The 19,857-nt window shown below is 45.5% G+C and overlaps 1 protein-coding gene across 1 annotated transcript in view; it reads left to right on the top strand.

Annotated features, from left to right (window-relative positions):
• MCTP2 (multiple C2 and transmembrane domain containing 2) overlaps window positions 1-19,857 on the top strand; it is a 108,718-nt gene that overhangs the window by 37,920 nt on the left and 50,941 nt on the right. The window contains 6 exon segments of the mRNA XM_049783306.1: window positions 3,306-3,436; window positions 5,010-5,196; window positions 7,417-7,510; window positions 10,989-11,091; window positions 12,458-12,560; window positions 19,549-19,650. Coding sequence (XP_049639263.1) covers window positions 3,306-3,436; window positions 5,010-5,196; window positions 7,417-7,510; window positions 10,989-11,091; window positions 12,458-12,560; window positions 19,549-19,650 — 720 coding nt within the window.

Below are 19,857 nucleotides of genomic sequence, written 5' to 3'. Positions count from 1 at the left end.
AATGTGTTTTCGAACCTTTGTTTTTTCTTTTTTTCCTATTTGCATTAGCATCCAAAATAGTAACTCTAGTACAGCTGGACTTTTTTGCTGTGTTTTTTTTTTTTCCCCCTTTCAAAAAAATAAAAGTAAAAGACTAAATGAGATTTGTTTTGAGTAAAAGCTCTGGCATTTTTTACCACCTCTTTCAAAAATCACTCATCTTGTTTTGCCTGGTCCAAATCCCATTAGGTCCTTTAATTTCAGTCATTTGGTATGGTTTTTATTCAAAACCCGTAGTCTCCAAAGCATGGGTAATGAATTAATTTTACATAAATGTCAGACAGAGCTATTTCCTACATTTAGGGATGGAGGGCTCTGGATACTTGCAAAGGAATTCACTTGCCAAGAGCCACAGAGCACTGAGTTGGGCAAAGAGGGCCATGAAAAAAAATTGAAATTGGTTTGAGCATCAATAGTCACTATTTAGGCTTTCAGGGGAGAGGCCCTGGGACAGGCACATGAGCTCAGAAACAATTGAAGGGGGCTGGAAGTGGTCCCCAATGTCGCATTTCCAGGATACAGCTCAAACATTCAAGATCATTCACTCCAACAGGAAGAGTAAGGAACTGAGTGAGGTCTATGCCAGAGAACATGGGTTTCTAAGAAATGTGAAAAGTCAAGAGTGAGGGACTGCAGGAATATGCAAATCATTATCTTATTTTATTATTGTTTTGGGGGGAGCCACACCCATAAGCCACACACAGAAGTCACTCCTGGCTTTGTACTCAAGGATCCTTTCTGGCAGTGCTCAGGGGTACCCTATGGGATGCCAGGGACCAAAACTGGTTCAGCCATATATGTAAGGCAAGTGCCCTCCGTGCTGTATTAACTCTCTGGGCCCCTCCAGATAGTTATTTTATTTGGTTTTTACTTTTTCATTTTTTTTTTTTTTGGGGGGGGGTTGCACACTGGCAGTACTCAGGGGTTACTCCTGGCTCAGAAATCACTTCTGGCCGGCTTGGGAGACCATATAAGATGCTGGGGATTGAACCCGTGTCTGTCCCTGGTAGGTAGCATGCAAGGCAAACACCCTCCCAGCTGTGCTATCACTCCAGCCTCTAGATAATTATTTTAATCAGTAGTTTTAGTGCAATCCCACGTCTCTGCTAAGATTCCTTTAGCCAGCCAGGGTCTGGCCAAGAATTTAAAAATTTTTCACTTAGCCCAAGTGAGTTAAGTGAAGTGTAGAATTAATATGATACCTGTTCTATTCCTCCTTCGGGATTACTGCACTTCATCTGTGCTCTCAAAGGGCTCATTTCCAGTTCCCCCCACCTGTGTTTCTAAATTCTTGATCTGATATCATAGCTCTGTATGCCAACCGTAAAGCTTGTCTAAGTAATGTTACTATATTTCACCACATAATCCTGGCAGATTTTACGCTAAAAATATTTTTTTTTCTTTTTGCAAAAAAAAGTGCTGCCATGTGAAGATTTTAAAAAGTGGTGATGAGGCTGGAGTGCTAGCACAGCAGGAAGGGTGTTCGTTCACCTTGCACTTGGCCAACCTGGGGTTCATTCCCGGCATTCCATTGGTTCCTCGAGCACTGCCAGGTGTAATCCTTGAGCACAGACTCAGGAGTAAACCCTGAGCATTGCCAGATATAGTCTTCAAACATAAATAATAATAATAATAATAGTAATAATAATGATAATGAATGAAGCTGGTAAGCTGGAACTAGGCAGATTTTTGGAGAGTTTTATCTAGTGATAAAGCAGGACAAAAATAATAAATGGTGGGGGCTGGAGAGATAGCATGGAGGTAAGGCGTTTGCCTTTCATGCAGGAGGTCATCGGTTCGAATCCTGGCGCCCCATATGGTCCCCTGTGCCTGCCAGGAGCAATTTCTGAGCCTGGAGCCAGGAATAACCCCTGAGCACTGCCAGGTGTGACCCAAAACCCAAAAAAAAAAAAAATGGGGCCAGAGAGATAGAATGGAGGTAGGGCATTTGCCTTGTATGCAGAAAGATGGTGGTTTAAATCCTGGCATCCCATATGGTCCCCCGAGTCTGCCAGGAGCGATTTCCGAGTGTAGAGCCAGGAGTAATCCCTTGAGTACTGCCGGGTTGTGACCCCCAAAAACAAACAACAAAAATAAATGAAAGGTTATTGAATTTCAGAACTAAAAAAAAAACCAGCAACACAACTATGGGGTATGTTTACATGATGAAAAAGTACTCCTTGGGTTCCAGCCTCAATTGGGTTCATGATTCCCAAAATACCTGGCACCAAGGGTGATAGGGAATTCTGTGCCCTTATCTCAGCAGCCCGAGGGTCATTCCCCAGCATCCTTGCATTCATCTTTGCCCATCAATGATCCTCTGATCAAGTGGAACCCAATGGGAAAGCATATCCATGAGCAGCTGGGAATTTCTCCAGACTCCAGTAGAGTTTGCAAATCTCATTCAGGGGCATCTGTCTCGCTGTTACCTCCCAGCCCACCTCTCTCTCTGGCCTCTGTGTTCCCCAAACTGGGGTTTCAAACTCCAAGACCATGGAGCAATGTGGCCTCAGTGGGAGGCCCTTCTCATAATACTTGTCTGCCAGCTGTTCATTCAGACCCCCCACGGAGTTCACTGATGGACTGTGAGATGTTAGTTGGCAGAAGACATTTGACTTTAAGGTCTCCCACATGTCTTGGTATGTGAGATTCTGGCTTTCATCTCTGCACATACCCCCATGTTTAAATTTTAATTTAATGAATTATTTTTTGGTGAGGGCTAGAGAGATTGTATCCCGGGCATATGGAGCTGGCCTTGCATGTGGTTAACTCTGGTATTACTAGATGTGGCAATCTCTGGTATTACCTAGGGTCCCCTGAGCACTGCCAGAAGCAAACCCTGAGCACAGAGCCAAGAGTAGCTGCTGAGCACTGCTGGGAATGTTTGCCATGCCCAGAGAATTTTTTTTTTAGCTTATATTTCATGAAGAAGGATCATTCTAATGAGTGAACTGCCATGAAGAATATTCCATAGTCTTATCACCTGTCTATATTTGTACATATCTATATCTCTATAATATAGCACATATGTGTTTTTCTGTGGGTTGATGATATTCATGGTAACTTGGTGGGTAAATGATGGAAATGATGGGCGGGGGAGTGTCAGCTTCCAAGGTGGTTCCAATTGGCCAGTTCCTGGAACCCCACTGCCCTCTCCTCTCCTTGGCCCCCATCCGAGGTGTAGAAATACAACAAATACTGTGTAGCTGTTGTCACGATGAATGGCATTTTTACCGAAATAAATGTCATCACTGCATGTTTTCTAGACACTGGTTAAGAGTGCAAACCCGCAGTGGCAGGAACAGTTTGACTTTCACTACTTCTCTGACAGGATGGGTATCCTGGATATTGAGGTGTGGTCAAAGGACGGCAAAAAACATGAGGAACTCCTGGGCACGTGAGTCCCTTTGTGGGCCTGTTGGGATCCTCCCCAGGGCTTGGGAAGCAATTTTTGTTATTTTGTTTGGTTTTATTTGAGTTTTTGAGCCATACCCCATAGTGCTCAGGGATTACTCTTACTGGTTTGGGGAACCCTTTGTGATGCTGGAAATTGAACCCTGGGTCAGCCTTGTGCAAGGCTGGTGCTCTCCTCACTGTGCTATGACTCTGACTCCTGGTGAATTTGGTTTTTATTTACTTATTTGTTTGGTTTGGGTTAGAGGTTACACACCCAGCAGGGCTCAGGGCTTCTGCTTGCACCTGTCAATCTGGGTTTCATCCCCACATCTCATATGGGATGACTTTGTTGGGGGTAATTTCTGAGCACAGAGCCACAAGTAACCGCTGAGCACTGCCCAGTGTGGTCCCAAAACTCTCACAATCAAACCCTAAACACACAGTCTTTGATTCATTGCCAGCAAAGATAGAGCAGGCTGGGAAATCCAGAAGAATCATTCAAAATCCTTTAGCCTGGGCCCTGTTTTCTCTTTCCCAAATTCTTGATTTTTCTTGTTCTTCCAACAATCTCTTTTTGGTTTTGGGCTTTGGGGCTCCACCCTGCAATGCTCAGGGATTACTCCTGGCTTTTTGCTCAGGAATTACTTTTGGTGGTGCTCAGGGGACCCTTTGGGTTGGTGCTGGAAATTGAACCCTGTGCTAAGGGTATCTCTCTGTTTCTCTCTCTCTCTCTCTCTCTCTCTCTCTCTCTCTCTCTCTCTCTCTCTCTCTCTCTCTCTCTCTCTCCCTCTCACTCCCTCTTGGTTTTTTTTGGGGGGGTCACACCCGGCAGTGCTCAGGGGTTACTCCTGGCTCCACACTCAGAAATCGCCCCTGGCAGGCACTAGGGACCATATGGGATGCTGGGATTCGAACCACCATCCTTCTGCATGAAAGGCAAACGCCTCACCTCCATGCTATCTCTCTGGTCCCTCCCTCTCACTTTTTGAGCCACTCAGGCAGTGCACAAAGCTTACTCCTGACTCTGTGCTTAGGAATCAATCCTGTGGGCTCACGGGATCCTTTGGAATGTGGGTATCGAACCCAGGTCAGCCGCTTTTAAGGCAAACAGCCTCCCCATTGTGCTACCTTCTGGCCTCTTATATCATCTTAAAACAACAATTGGAGTTTTTCCCCTGCCTGTTTCATCCTCCTCGATTCCTCTTGGCTTTTCTGCATCCCCAACTTTGCCCAGGGAGGGAGTCTGGAGCCCACAGGGCAGGCGCTCGGAGAAGGTCTCTCCATGCCTCCCTGTCAAACTGAAATCACTGTTGGTGTCTTCGTTGGGGAGCTCAGGTGGGAACAAGAAGACTCCTCACCGCACTTTTTAGGCATCAGAAGCACTGAAAGAGGGCTGTGTGAGGCTACGTAAGAACTTGGAGGCACTGCTAGCTATCACGTCCTGGGGCTCCATCAATCCCTGTACATGCACAGTGAAGTTCAGGGGTGATGACATTTAAAAACTGAGGTGTGTTAGCCTGGGGGGGGGGACTGAACCTGGGTTTCCTTTCTCTGATGCGGTGTCTCTCCCTTAGGTGTAAAGTCGACATCTCAGCACTCCCAGTCAAACAGGAGAACTTCATGGAGCTGCCATTGGGCCGATGTCCAGGGGCACTGCGGCTCCTCGTGACCCTCACGCCCACCATGGGGGTCTCCATCTCTGACCTCTGCGTGTGCCCCTTTGCAGATGCCAGTGAGAGAAAGCAGATCGCCCAGCGCTATGTGAGTGTTGACATTGGGCTCCACACACACACACACACACACATTATGTGGTTGATTTTGAATCATATATATATCATGAACATATATCAATATAGAATATAATTATAAACACATACCATAAAATCTAGAATATAATTACATAATACATCGATGTACAAATATATAAAAGTTTAATGATTTATAATATATAAATTTATATTTTATGTAATATATAAATATATATTTATCTAAATATATAAACACACAATCATGAATATATAATATTCATGCCATATTCATATCATATATGATAATATAATAAATAATATGTAATAGAACATACTAATACATGATACCCCCTGATTAAGTTATGCATTATCTTTTTTGGGGGGCCCCCTGGTGGTGCTTAACTCCTGACTCTTCACTCAGGAATTATCCCTAGCAGTGCTTAGGGGACCCTATTGGATTTCCAGGGATCAGAACCAAGTTAGCTGCATGCAAGACAAGTGTCCTCCCCCTTGAGCTATCAGCCCTCAGTTCTTTTTTGTTTGTTTGTTTGTTTTTGGGCCACACCTGGTGATGTTCAGGGGTTACTCCTGGCTCTGCACTCAGAAATTGCTCCTGGCTTGGGGGACCATATGGAACGCCAGGGGATCTCACCTCTCTGGCCCCAGTTCTTATTTATTTGTTTATTTATTTGGTTTTTGGGACACACCCGGCGATGCTCAGGGGTTACTCCTGGCTGTCTGCTCAGAAATAGCTCCTGGCAGGCACGGGGGACCATATGGAACACCGGGATTCGAACCAACCACCTTTGGTCCTGGATTGGCTGCTTGCAAGGCAAATGCCGCTGTGCTATCTCTCCAGGCCCTATTTATTTATTTATGTATTTATTTATTTATTTAATGCTAAGGGCACATGTTGCCAAATGTTCTGGAAGCTCATGGAACAGACATGCCTATTTAGTTCTCTCATGTCACAATTTCTTCAGCATGCCATTATTACAGACCTCTAAATATTATTGCTGCACGTCAAATAAAAATAATTAATTAAAGATAATTAAAGAATTATCACTGTGGAGATTTAAACTCTGATGCATGCTAACTAAAAATGTGAAACAAACAAACAAACAAAAACGATTGTGAATCCAGCCCTGGCAGGCTTCGAACCTTAGTCTGTGGAATGAGAGAAAATGAACCTGTTTCCACCCTTCTTCCCTCTCTCCACTGGTTAGCAGTATCCAGAAAGGGCTGGACCATCAACATTCCATAGTTGACACTAACTAAGTCAAAATGATGATGCCTTTTGGGGGCCATTTAAAATTTCTTTCAAGAGCAAGAAAGGAGGAAGAGGGGAGTGAAAAGCTTTGTGTGGGGATTTTATCTTGGGGACTCTCTGCTGTTTCCAGGGGTGCTGTACAAAGTAAATTTATTTTTTAGTTGTTTATTTATTTATTGTTTGTTTGGGGGTCACACCCGGCAGTGCTCAGGGGTTACTCCTGGCTCTATGCTCAGAAATCGCCTCTGGCAGGTTCGGGGGACCATGTGGGATGCCAGGATTTGAACCACCGTCCTTCTGATGCAAGGCAAATGCTTTTTACCTCCATGCTATCTCTCCAGCCCCAATTTATTTTTATTTTTATTTTATTTTATTTTATTTTTTTGGACCACAGCCAGGGGTTACTCCTAGCTCTGTGCTCAGAAATCGCTCCTGGCAAGCTCAGGGGCCATATGGGATGCCAGAATTTGAACCAAGTCTGCTCCTGGTCGACTGATGCAAGATAGCCTTACTGCTATCTCTCCGGCCTCTATTTTTTTTTGTTTGTTTCTGGGCCACACCCGGTGACAATCAGGGGTCACTCCTGGCTATGTGCTCAGAAATTGCTCCTGGCTTGGGGGCCCATATGGGACGCTGGGGGATAGAGCCTAGGTCTGTCCTAGGTTAGCACATAGCAAGGCAAACACCCAACAGCTTGTGCCACTGCCTTGGCCCCTCTGGCCCCAATTTTTAAATGTTTTTCTTGTGTGTATTTTGAAATGAGTGATCCTCTCCCTCATGGTTGATTTGGTACTTGGGAAATCAGCCTGTTCCATGTGGGTGGAGCATTTCCAGAATGCGACAATAATGTTCTTTTTGGTGGAACTAGAGGGGATGGTCCCTCTACAACTTTGTGGCCTTAGGGGTAGATTTTAATAAAAAAAAGCTCTTTTCATGGATGCATCCTTGTCTCTTTTTTCTCAGTGCTTACAGAATTCCTTGAAAGACATGAAGGATGTTGGCATGTTACAAGTGAAGGTATTAAAGGCGGCAGATCTCTTAGCAGCAGACTTCTCAGGTAAAAACTCTGCATGCATGGCCAGGCATTCTCTGTCTGTCTTTGTCTCTGTCTCTCTATCTTTGTCTCTCTCGCTCTATTTGGGTTTTGGACCACACCTGTCGGTGTTCAGGGGTTACCCCTGGCTCTGATCTCAAGAATCATTCCTGGTGGTGCTCAGGGAATCCTATGGGATGCTGGGGATTGAACCCTGGTGAGTCATGTGGAAGACAAGCACTTTACCTTGCTGTCCTATCGCTCTGGTCTCAGCACACAACAGTTTTGGTTTAGTTTTGTTTGGGCCCCTACAGCGGTGCTCAGGGGTTCCTTTTGACTCTGTACTCAGGAATCAATCCTGACTGGCTCAGGGGACCCTGTGGGAGGCTGGGGATTGAACCCTGGTCAGCTACATGCAAGGCAAACTCCCCTCCCTCCTGTGCTATCACTTAGGCCCCTGGCCAAGCTTTCTAAACATCTTTCTGGCTTTGAAGAGATTATTGGCAAAGCCAAGACTTTTTGTTTGTTTGTTTGTTTGTTCAAATGTGCAATGCAGGCACTCTGCCCTCTGTTCTCTCCCTGATTTCTATAACCGATACAGAGGGTCAAGGAAGTAAAACACACCTTTGTTTGCTTTGCATTCTGGGACATCCATTTCACAGCACCCCAGGTGCAAAGCTTTGAGCAATAATCAAGTGATTCTGGGAAATAACCAGGGTGCTGATTGCAGTGTTGGTCACCTCAGCTTGAAACTGAATCTCCACGGAGCTCAGCATTTCCCTGTGACTTGGCACCTGCTGTCGCAGGGGGTCATGGTGTTTCTTAGCTGTAAAATCAACTGGGGGCTGAGATGACCACAAGGACAGCATCTAGACCCACCCAGGCCATTCCTCTATGTCCTACTTGGGGACTCGGAGACACTCCAGAATTGACACATCTGAGTTCTTAGGACTTTTTGCACAGGAGGTGCTAGATTTGGTGGCTCTGACTAGCCGTCAGGGGTGGCATTGAGGGGGCACTTGCATGCTTGTCAGTAGAATTTAGAGAGTCTAAATTCCAGATTGAACCCACTTTCTGGGCCTTGGGTTTGAGCACACACACAGGGCTAGGCAGGACCTGGCCCATGCCACTTGCTCAGGCCTGTCCTTCATCTCACTGTGAAGTCGGGAAACCAGAGGGGAGGACTCTTGAGGGTTCCCAATGTCAACGTGTTGGGATGCATGGCACGGAAGATATTTTGGAGGGAAAGAGAAGGAGCTGCACATGCCTGGCCTTTCTCATACTTTTTTCTGTAGAATTTTGTATTTTTTTTTATTTTTTGGGGGGGTGGGGTCACACCTTCACTCAGGAATCCTGGTGGTTCTAGAGGACATGGTGGGATGCCGGGAATGGAACCAGGGTTTTCTCTGTGCAAGGACAGTGTCGGCCCTCCCTGCTGTCCTATTGCATTGGCCCAGTTTTTGCAGATTTTTCCAGACCTGCTTTTCCACTTGGGGAGGTTCAGACATAGCATTTATGGCTCAAGTTCATTTGTTCCCATAGGAAGAAACTTCCTCATGTAGAACCTGTGGGCAGTTTATATCCCCAGAAACTTTTTCTCTTTCCCTCCCTAGATTTGTGTGTGTCTCAGATCTCTCTCTCTCTCTCTCTCTCTCTCTCTCTCTCTCTCTCTCTCTCTCTCTCTCTCTCTCTCTCTCTCTCTCTCTCTCTCTCTCTCTCCCCGCACTAGGATGTCTTTGTCGTCCCCCCTCCTCCCCCCTCCTGCCTCCCTCGGCTCTTCTGTTTATGCCACAATATTAATAAAAGCAGCATTTTAATGAGCTTTGACGGCCTCACCCTCGGAGACTTGTGCTGCATGCTCCTTCGAGATGTCTTTGCAGACGTTGGTCCATGTGTGGCTGGGAATGCGGCAGGTCCTCATTAGCTGGGACTGTGTGGCCCGTGCTGGCTGCGGGATATAAGGGGGGGGGGAATTCTTCCTGCTGCAGCCCACCTGTGCCTCGGTGGGTGGGACCCTCCTGGTCCCTGCCCTGCTGTGCACTTACCCCAGAGCTTTCATTAAAAGTGTCAGCTGGCATCCCTGGGGTCCTCGCTTGATGGTTGACAGTCTGAGCACTGGTTAAGTGGCCTGGATGGAAGGAACCAGCCCAATTCTAACTGAAAGAGACTCTTCCCAACTCTTGGGTGGGCCCTCAGTCCCTAGCATGTTCCCCCAAAACACACTCCAGAATTGACACATCTGAATCCTTAGAACTTTGCACAGGAGGTGCTAGATTTGGTGGCTCTAGCCATCGGGGGTTGCATCAAGGGGGCACATGCATGTTTGCCGGTAGAATTCAGAGAGTCCAAGTTGCAGGCTGAACCCACTTTCTGAGTCTTGGATTTGAGCACACGCATAGGCCTAAGCAGGACTTGGCCCATGTCACTTGCTCAGGTGTGTCCCTAGTCTCACTGTGAGGTTGGGAAACCAGAGGGGAGGACTCTCGGGGGTACCAAAATCATCGGTGGGATGCATTACATGGAAGATACTTTGGAGGGAAAGAGAAGGAGCTGCAAGTGCCTGGCCCTTCTCATACTTTCTTTGGTCTCTGCAGAATTTTGTATGTTTGGGGGGTCACACCTGCACTCAGGAATTACTCCTAGTGGTTCTCAAGGACCCTGTGGGATGCTGGGAATAGAGCCTGGGTTGATTCTGTGCAAGGCCAGTGCACTCCCTGCTTTTCTATTGCATTGACCCAGTTTTTGCAGATTTTGCTGATTTTCCAGCCTTTGTGTGGCTTCTGAGAGCTCTTGAATATAGTTATTTGTGGGGACACGGGGATCCCACCATAGTTCAGGAGACCCAGGAGACCTTTTCAGGTTCTGAACTGAGGATAGAGAGCACTGGTGCTTAGGACAACAGGGACTAAACTTTTCACGAGGGTGGGGAATTCCAGTGATGCTGGGACTCAAACCAGGTTCAATCAGATGCTTAATCTGAGCCTTAACCCCTGTCTTCTCTCACCCACCCCTTGGTGTTCAGAGTTGGAGATGCAGTGATGGGTGGGTGCAGGGGAAATAGACAGTGCCAAGAACTAAACACCTGGAGCATGCCATACCTGCATGCTACCCCTGAGACATCTCCCTGGCCCCAAGCTCTGTGTTTTGAAGCTAAAGAACTGACACTTGCTTTATTGGAAGAGGCAGGCGTTAAAGTTGAAATCTCAAGGTGTCTCTGCAAGAAAAGAAACATGGACACGAGTGGACATGAGATCATGCACCTCACCCTGGAAGGCTCCCTGTGTCAGCTGTGAGCGCCAGTGGTGCCAATGAGGTAGTGGGACCTTTTGCATGGCCACACGAGGGCGCCTGCAGCTGGGGTGAGAAACACATCATGTCTCTGCTTCTTGAACAAGTATGGCTGAGTGACCAGGGACACGAGTGGTGTGCTTCAAGCTCACTCCAGATTTTCTTTGGCCTTAACCCAGTTGCTGACCTGTCTTGTTGCCCACTTTCTTTGCAGGGAAGAGTGACCCCTTTTGCTTGCTGGAGTTGGGCAACGACCGGCTGCAGACACACACCGTGTACAAAAACCTCAACCCTGAGTGGAACAAAGTTTTTACATTGTAAGTGCTAGAACTTTCTGAAGATGGGATTCATAGAGATCCAATGATTCCTGATATGTTTGGGCCGGGCCAGACCTCTGGGGTGACATTTTCTGTTCAATGTTATGTGCGAAGATAGAATTATTATTATTACTATTATTGTTATTATTATTTGTCTCCTTCAATCCTTTCATCCTTTCCTTTTCTAGAATGGGGTGCTTAGGAGGTCTTAAAAGCAGATCTTTTAGCTTCTAAATTCATTTGTGAGTAGATGGAAAGTAGTTTGTCCTGAGCTATAAACATCAGGAAGACCCGCCTGAAGTCCAATGTGTGTGTGTGTGTGTGTGTGTGTGTGTGTGTTGTGTGTGTGTGTGTGTGAATGAGAGAGAGAGAGAGAGAGAGGAAGAGAGAAAAAGAGAGGGAGGAAGAGAGAGAGGAGTATGAAGATAACCTTTCAAAACTGGCCAGGAAAAAGTTGGGTCTTTCAGTAACTGAACTCTAGGCATTCGAGCTCCTGACCTTCCAGAAGAGATCTCTGTTGAATATGTGTGACCCTGCAAGGCGAAAACTCACTGTGAGGGCTGGTGGCCAAGTTGTAGGCCTGTCCCAAAGACCAGTAAGCACAGAGATCAAGTTTATAAAGTGCTACCTGTAAGCAAAGCCTTTTTTTTTTTTTTTTTTTGGGTTTTGGGTCACACCCGGCAGCGCTCAGGGGTCACTCCTGGCTCGATGCTCAGAAATCGCTCCTGGCAGGCTCGGGGGACCATATGGGGTGCTGGTATTCAAAACACCGACCTTCTGCTTGCAAGGCAAATGCCTTACCTCCATGCTGTCTCTCCACCCCGCCTTTTGTTTCTATGATGGCTGCATTCTATTCTAATGACCTTCTTGACCAGACATCTGGTCAACTTTAAAACCTTCAAATATTCTTTGTGTCCCAGAAAAGAAGTGATTTGGGTCGTCCCATCTCCTTTTAAGAATTCTTTGTGAATTCAAAACCAAGAAAATCTCACTCATTTTTCCAACAGAAGTTACTTTGAAACTACCATTCTCTCTCTGCCTTCTACACTCTTTTTCACACCCGGTCTCAGCCCTACTCTGAAATCTAGTGATGGATCCATGGACAATGTCAGAACAAGAGGATTGCTTATTTTTTTCCTTCCCTCTCGCTCACTCTTTTCCCTATGAATGTCTGAATCTTCTCTGATGGAAGGTTGGGGAATACTGTCAGTTTGATTTAATTTTTGAAATTTAATTAAATGGTGCTTTTTATCCTCCAAGGACCTGCAGACTTAATTAGTCAGGCCGTGTTTTCACATCTTCACGGAACAGACTTCACGCGTGTGTTTGTGTATACACAACATGGTGTGTTCGCTTCTCATTTCAGTCCCATTAAAGATATCCATGACATCTTAGAGGTGACAGTGTTTGATGAAGATGGAGACAAGCCCCCTGATTTTCTCGGGAAAGTGGCCATCCCCTTGCTATCGGTAAGTGAACTTCAATCATCAATACTCAGGAGGGGGCAACTTTCTCTAGCCTAGTGTTGCCTTGTTTGGATCCAGTTGGGGGGCCAAATCTCTCCCCCCAATACCAAGAAGCCACAGTCTTATTTCTTATCCTTATTAAACCTTCCCAGTTGGAATTGGACCAAATATAAAGAAGCATTATTTTCTCTCCTTGTTGACTTAATGCCAACTGAGCCAGGCTTTCTGATCAGCCTTTTAATCCATTCCTCTTTCATCTTTGGCCTGGAGTTTCTCTTTGGCTTTAAGAGGAATGCTTCTCTATGACAGAATCGCCATAGGTTCTTGAAAAACATACATAGCCAAGTTTCCTTTTTGAGCTTGGGAGTCCTGGTTCTTCAAAGATCTGTGCCTGTTAATCATATATTAGTTAAAGATCCTTTCTTCCCCCCAAATGCTCTTTTCATGAGTCCTGTTAACATTCAGTCTCATAAAACAGAACAAGAAAACAAAACCATTTTTGCAGAAGAAAACAAGAGCTATTTCTTGGTAAAAGAAGGCTTTTTGGGGTGTTTTGTTTTGTTTGTTTATTGGGGGGTTGTGTGGGCCATACCTGGTGGTGCTAAGGGGCTACCCTTGGCGCTGTGCTCAGAAATTACTCTTGGTAGACCTGGGGGAACCTATGGGATGCCAGGTATTGAACCTGGCTTGGCTGTGTGCAAGTCGAACACCCTTCCCACTGTGCTATCATTCTTGCCCCAAGCCTTTTTTTTAAAAATAGTCCAGTTTAAAAGAAAAATAAAATAGTCCAGTTAAAAGAGAATTCATCAGAGCTGGAGAGAGCCCATTTGGTTAAGGGCAGCCATAGATGTGGGGGTCCGTGTTTAATTCCCAGCAACACAAGGACCACACTGTATTGACCTTCAAGCACAGACCTAAGAGTAGTCTCAGAGCTCTGGTGTAGTTTCAAACCAACTCCAAGGAAAGGGAAAAAGATAACACAGGAGTGAATGGCAGGCTAAGGAAGTAATTAGATAAGAAGTGGTAGTGAGGGGAAGTAGCTGATCAAATTCCGAGCAGAATAGTACCCAGTGCCCACATCCCTTTGCCCAACGGGGGCAAACTGGGCCCTGAGTCCCCCTCATAATCCTGCATTTGCATGTTTGCACTCAGTGCCTTCTTCCAGAACACAGAATTTCCGTTTTCCTTCCATGTGCCGTGTGTTCTGTTCATGACTCAGTGCACTATGAAGCAGTCGATGAAACTTGCCTTCTTTCATCCTTATTACTCTACAGTCCATGGCTGGGACCGGCTGTCACTGGCCCACAGTGAGCCCCCACAAATAGCTGGGCTGTCTTTGATCGCTTGGTTAATGTCTCCCCAAGTCCTCGTGTCCCTGATGTTTGCTGGCAAGAGGCAGAACAGCTGTTCGTTGGCAGGGCTCGCTGCCAAGTGCTCTGAGCCTTGTGCAGATCTCCCCCCCCCCCCACTGATTCCAGAGGTGGGGAGAGGAAGAAAGGGTAATTGGGGATTTTTCTTCTGTTTGGTTTGTTATTTTCACAACTTTGTCAGTGAGTCCAGAAAGAGAACATGGGGCTCACCATGAGAATGGGGGGACACGGGAAGGGAAAGCTCACCTCCCTTGCTTATCTCTTTGCCTTGCCACTCTGATGAAACCTGGGGTCTCATTTTATTTATTAATTTTTAAAAATAAATTCTTTAATTGAATAGCCGTGAGATAGAGTTATAAAATTACTCAAGATTGAGTTTCAGTCATACAATATCCAACACCCTTCACCAGGGCACCTTTCCCGTCACCAGTGTTCCCAGTGTCCTTCTTGTACTCCTCCCTGCCTGCCTCTGTGGCAGTCATTTTTCTTTTCTCTCACTTCCTCTTTCCCTCTCTTTCTCTCTCTTTTTCTCTCTCTTTCTCCCATTTTTTTTCTCTTAGATGCTGTGCTTTGCAATACTATTACTGCGGGGTACCATGCCTATCATTTTCCTTCCTTTCAGCACTCAATTCTTTTCCAGAGTGATCATTCCCAACTCTCCTGATTACAGAGCTCCTTTTGTCATTTTTTGGTGGGGGGAGACGTTGTTTTGGAGTTGAAGGGGAATTGCTTGACTCCTGGCTCTGGGCTCTGGGATGCCTCCTGGTTGTGCTCAGGGGACCATATGCAGTGTTGGGGATCAAATTGGGGTCAGCTGCAAGCACGGCAAGAACCCTGCTTTCTTTATTATTGCGCCAGCCCATATTTCATTTCCTTCTGGCAATATTATTATTATTGTTATTTGCCTTGCATGCAGAAGGACCGTGGTTCGAATCCCGGCATCTCATATGGTCCCCCGAGCCTGCCAGGAGCAATTTCTGAGCATAGAGCCAGGAGTAACCCCTGAGCGCTGCCGGGTGTGACCCCCTCCCCCAAAAAATGACATAGTGTTACATGTCATTAACATGATTAAGATAAATAGTTTTTTTTACTTGTTTTTGTTTTGGGGCCACACCTGGTGGTGCTCAAGACTTATTCCTGTGCTCAGAAATAACTCCCGATGATTTATGGGGACCATAGTAGTGCTGGGATCAAATCTGGGTTGGCCACAGATAGTTTTTTTATTGAAAGAAATGTACTTAGATGTGAGGGGAGAGAAAGAGAAAAATATTTTCAAGAGTGAACACAGGTTTTTCCAGAGTGGAAATAGCTTCTTTCTGACTTTTCTTTGGCCTTTGTTTTGTGCCACACCTGCCGGGGTTCTGGGGTTACTCCTGGATCCATGCTCAGAAATGATTCCTGGCAGGCTTGGGGGACCATATGGGATGTTGGGAAACGAACTCAGGTTGGCCCTGTGCAAGGCGAATGCCCTACCTACTGTGCTATCTCTCCAGTCTCTCTGACTTTTAAAAGCTACTTTTAAAATGATACCATCGATGGACAAAGCTTTTTAGCTTCTGAGTGAAGACAGTCGAAAATTGCGATTAGAATGCTTTCTAATCCGAAGACTGATTCTTTGTTTATTCCCACATTACTCTTTCAATGGTACAATTGCCCTGGCAAACAGGAAGCCTGTTTTAAAGATCTGAGACATTTCTGGCTGAGACAGGAGCCACTATTGCAATCAGATACGATAAATTCATTTACTCCTCCTCTCTTCCTAGAAGTGAACCCAGATTTGTCTCGGAGTTTTGGGCCACCCCTAGCAGCAGTGGTCAGGGGCTGCTTTTGATTCTCTGCTCTGTAGTGCTGGGGGTTGAACTGTGGGGTACAAGGCAAACACCCCCCTCTTTCTCTCTGTCTATCTGTCTCTCTGTCTCTGTCTCTGTCTCTCTCTGTCTCTCTCTGTCTCTGTCTCTGTCTCTCTCTCTCTCTCTCTCTCTCTCTCTCTCTCTCTCTCTCTCCCCCCTCTCCTTAATTCCTTTCTATTCAATCTTGTGTTGACCTTTTTAAAATTATCCAATGACCAACGTAGGAAGGACTTTTCCAAATCAACCTTCTTTCACATGGGAAGGGCTCTGGGTTGTGTTTTACCAAAATGCTAAGAAGAAATTCTCAGCTGGTGGAGGATGAGGTAGGTCTTGTCCTTTGAGATGCTCAGGCCACGGCTGTGTAGAGAGGAGGAATCAATCCTTAAAACTGGGGGGCTGGGGGGCTACTGGACTCCATCTCTGAGTCCATGTGCACATGAGCCATCGACACTATACACAGCTTCCCTTAATTAGTTTAATGGGACAAATTTTCTGTAATTGCTTGTACCAAATAAATGTCCGTGCTCATCTTCATTTGCATTTTCAATTAAGTGTTTGCCCAAGTTTCACCTGTGATGGGTTTTGTGCCCTGAAATAGACACACTCAGACAATTGTCTTTGTGTGTATGTGTGTGTAGGTGAATATAGACATTTGGTCTCTCAAAATAAATAGTATTTCATTTTCTTTTTCTTTTTTTGTCTTTCATCCACACCCGGCAACACTCAAGGGTTACTTCTGGTTCTGAACTCAGAAATCACTTCTAGCAGGCTTGGAGGACCCTATAGGATGCTGGGGATCAAACCTGGGTTGGCCACATGAAAGGCAAACACCCTACCCTCCATGCTGTTGCTCATTTTCCATGGTTATTTATGGATATGTGAGCAGCTAAGAAATGAGCATGGCTGAAATGGTAATTTCTGAACAGTTACCCTGGTCCAATAGGAACGATTCAGATAAATCAAGGAACGTTCATAGGACAGGTTTCTATCATGGCATGTTAGAATGACCGTGAACCATGTAGCATGCATGTCAGACCCTATGTGAGCGGCGAAGATAGACTAAGGGAGGAAACACGGCTAATAAGATTTTCCTGCTATCCTTTGAGCAGAAGAGACTCGTGGAAATCACTAAAGTGGGGCACATACTGTTTTCCTGCTAATGGGGAGAGCCTCTTGTCATGGGTCCAAGGTGGCAGCTACTGCTGTTTCTCTGAGATGCTTAAAACATTCCACGACAGAAATGAATGATCTTTTCATAGCTCCAGATGCAAAGCCAAGGCAGAGAGAGAAGGTGACTTCATGGGTTAACAAAAGGATCATTAATATCCCTGCATGCCCATAGTGGCCCCGTCACCCTCAGCTCTTCTGGGCTCAAGGATTTAATTCCCAAGTATCACAGGAAGTGTTCCTGAGCTCTCTGAGCACTGCTTGAGAGTACTTCTTCCCCAAACAATCATTATGGCTCAGAAGAACTATTAACCTTTCTAATTTTCACAGAAGGATAGTAAGGGTTGAGAGGCAGTGAAATGGTGTCTCTGTGCTCCAGCCAAATGGCTGCCTCTGTTTGGAATCTGGGGCTGAGATCAGGGGTCACTTCTAGTGGGCTCAGGGGACCATATGGGGTGCCAGAGATTGAACCTGGGTCAGCTATGTGCAGGCAGGCACACACCCCACTGTACTATAGCTCTCACCTTGATTTCGCCAACTCTTTGCAGCTGGTGAATCTGAGGATAGTTTTGTATTCAAGTGTCAGACACGAGTGACCTTTCTCTTTAGGAAACGACCAAAGCTCTCTAACACAGCAAATGTAGTTTGCTGACACAGTGAGAAAAAGGACATGGCCATTAACCAAATTCCCAAAAAACAAAAAAGCAAAAACCAACCCAACTTTTTAAAATATAAAATATAGCTTTTATTTTTTTTTGAAAGGGTGGGGAAGATAATTCCTCTTGTTCTTCTGCTCTTCTGTTGACCTTCCTGAACCTCCCAAAGAACTCATGGAAATTTTAAGAGCTCAGTAGGGGGGTCCACAGAGGTGATAGCAAGGAGGCTGGCTTGGACCCAGAGGCCCTTGGCACTTTGTCCCACTGTTTTTGTCTTTATTTCTTTCAACTTTAACACCCACCCTTGATGAAGTGAGTCTGCGGACCCAGCAGGAAGCTGTAAATCCTGTTTGGATCCCCTGGAGGAAGGAAGGCAAGATTTTCTGGGGACACCCCTTCCTCTGAGCCACTAACCAGGAAAGTCATAGGAGAGAGGTGGGGAAATAGGAGGAACAGGGCAGGCGGGGCTGTGCTTCCTCCTTGCTCCCCCACTTTCACCTATGACTTAGTCACCCTATTTCCACTCCCATTCCTAAGAGACTTGGGTCACTGCTTCTGAAAAGAGCCACAGGCCAGTAGAATGTGACTCCTGTTTTATGCTCTCATCATTGCCCTTGCTCTTTCCAAGCTTTGGCCATGAGGACCCCTCCTGGGGGACCTCCAGCTGGGTCCCAGCTGCAGTTGGTCCTGTGCCCCCCTTTCCAAGGTGAATGGGGTTGCTTTGGAAAAGGTAGAGGTGGAATTAAGACAGAGCTTAGGTTTTTGACAGTGTTTCTGGCTAAGTGGATGAAAGAAGGAAGGACTTTCAGGGGACCCAAGTGATTTCTCCCCAAATGATCTCAGACCCCTCTGAGGGCCTGTGTACTGGTATCCACAGGGAGAGCAGCATGTGGGCCATGCAATGGGTATGTGCATGTTGAACACCGGGATCTGTTTTCTTTTTTCTTTTCTTTTCGTTTTTGGCTACACTCAGTGGCATTCATGCTTACTCCAGGCTCTGCACTAAGGAATCACTGCTATCGGATGGATGCCAAGATTGAACCCGTGCAACCACTCTAGACATCTTAAGCACATTTTACTATCCTTCATAATTTAGGGGGAAAAGTCTCAGGTATTGGGCCAGAGCAAGAGTACAGTGGGTTCACTGCCAGCAAACAAGTTGCAAACAGCCAACTTGGGTTTGGTCCCTCAAACCCTGTCAAGAGTGATCCCCTAGTTTAAAGCAAGGTAAATGCCACTGTGCTATCTCTCTGGGCCCTAAAGCCACAAATAAGCCAAGCAAATGAGCCACAAATAAGTGCTGGATGTGAGATCCCCTAATACTAATGTATAGAAAATTGCAAAGAAAGGACAAACTTCCTAGAACCCTGATCTATTTGTTCCTTCACCATGATTACCCATATTTAAGCTAAAACATGGCATTATACATTACTGTCAATTCTGGTCTGTATTTCATCTTCTCAGTTTTCCCACTAAAGTGGAATCATTTTTCTCTCGGTTCCAAGATCCAATCCAGAAGACTCTTGCATTTAGTTATCTTATCTCCTTGGTCTTTTTTTTAAGTCATAACTTTCTGGGTTTTTCCCTTTTCTCATGATCCCGACTGTCTTGAAAAGACCAGGCCATTAACGTGGGAGGGTTTTGCTTTATTTTAAACATGAATCACCCTCTGGGAATGCAAGAAAGGAAGTACACGTAAATGTAGTCATAATTTGTACCACTAATTTTCCACCACTAAAGTCCAGCCCAGAGATCGTTCCTTTCTTTATCTTATAGGTTGTAAAAATGCTCTAAGATGAAATGTTGACTTATGATGGATGCGTTGGTCTCTGTTTCATCCATATGCACATCTCCCGTTCTCAAAATGGCTCATGGGAACGGTTTTGAGTTCTTTAGTTGGAACCACATAGAAACTTGATGTTTTATTTGTTGTTGTTGCTGATGACAGATAAGAGATGGACAACAAAACTGTTATGCGTTGAAAAACAAAGATTTAGAGCATGCTTTTAAAGGAGTCATTTACTTGGAGATGGACCTCATATATAATCCGGTAAGTTGAGCTAAACCCAGTCCCCTCACTTGATCCATCCCCAAAGTAAAAGGAGAACCTGCCTGGAAAGACTTAAAGTGAAATATAGTATTTCAGACTGAAGAAAGTGGACAAAGACGAGAAAGAAGTAAAATTTAGACATCAAATTTGTACTATCTCAGGCATTTTTGAACTGATTTTCATCCTGTTGAGCATCTAGAATAGACG

Source organism: Suncus etruscus, chromosome 11, assembly GCF_024139225.1.
Source record: "Suncus etruscus isolate mSunEtr1 chromosome 11, mSunEtr1.pri.cur, whole genome shotgun sequence".
In the NCBI taxonomy this organism is placed as follows: domain Eukaryota; kingdom Metazoa; phylum Chordata; class Mammalia; order Eulipotyphla; family Soricidae; genus Suncus; species Suncus etruscus.
This window is presented reverse-complemented; position numbering and strand designations above follow the sequence as displayed.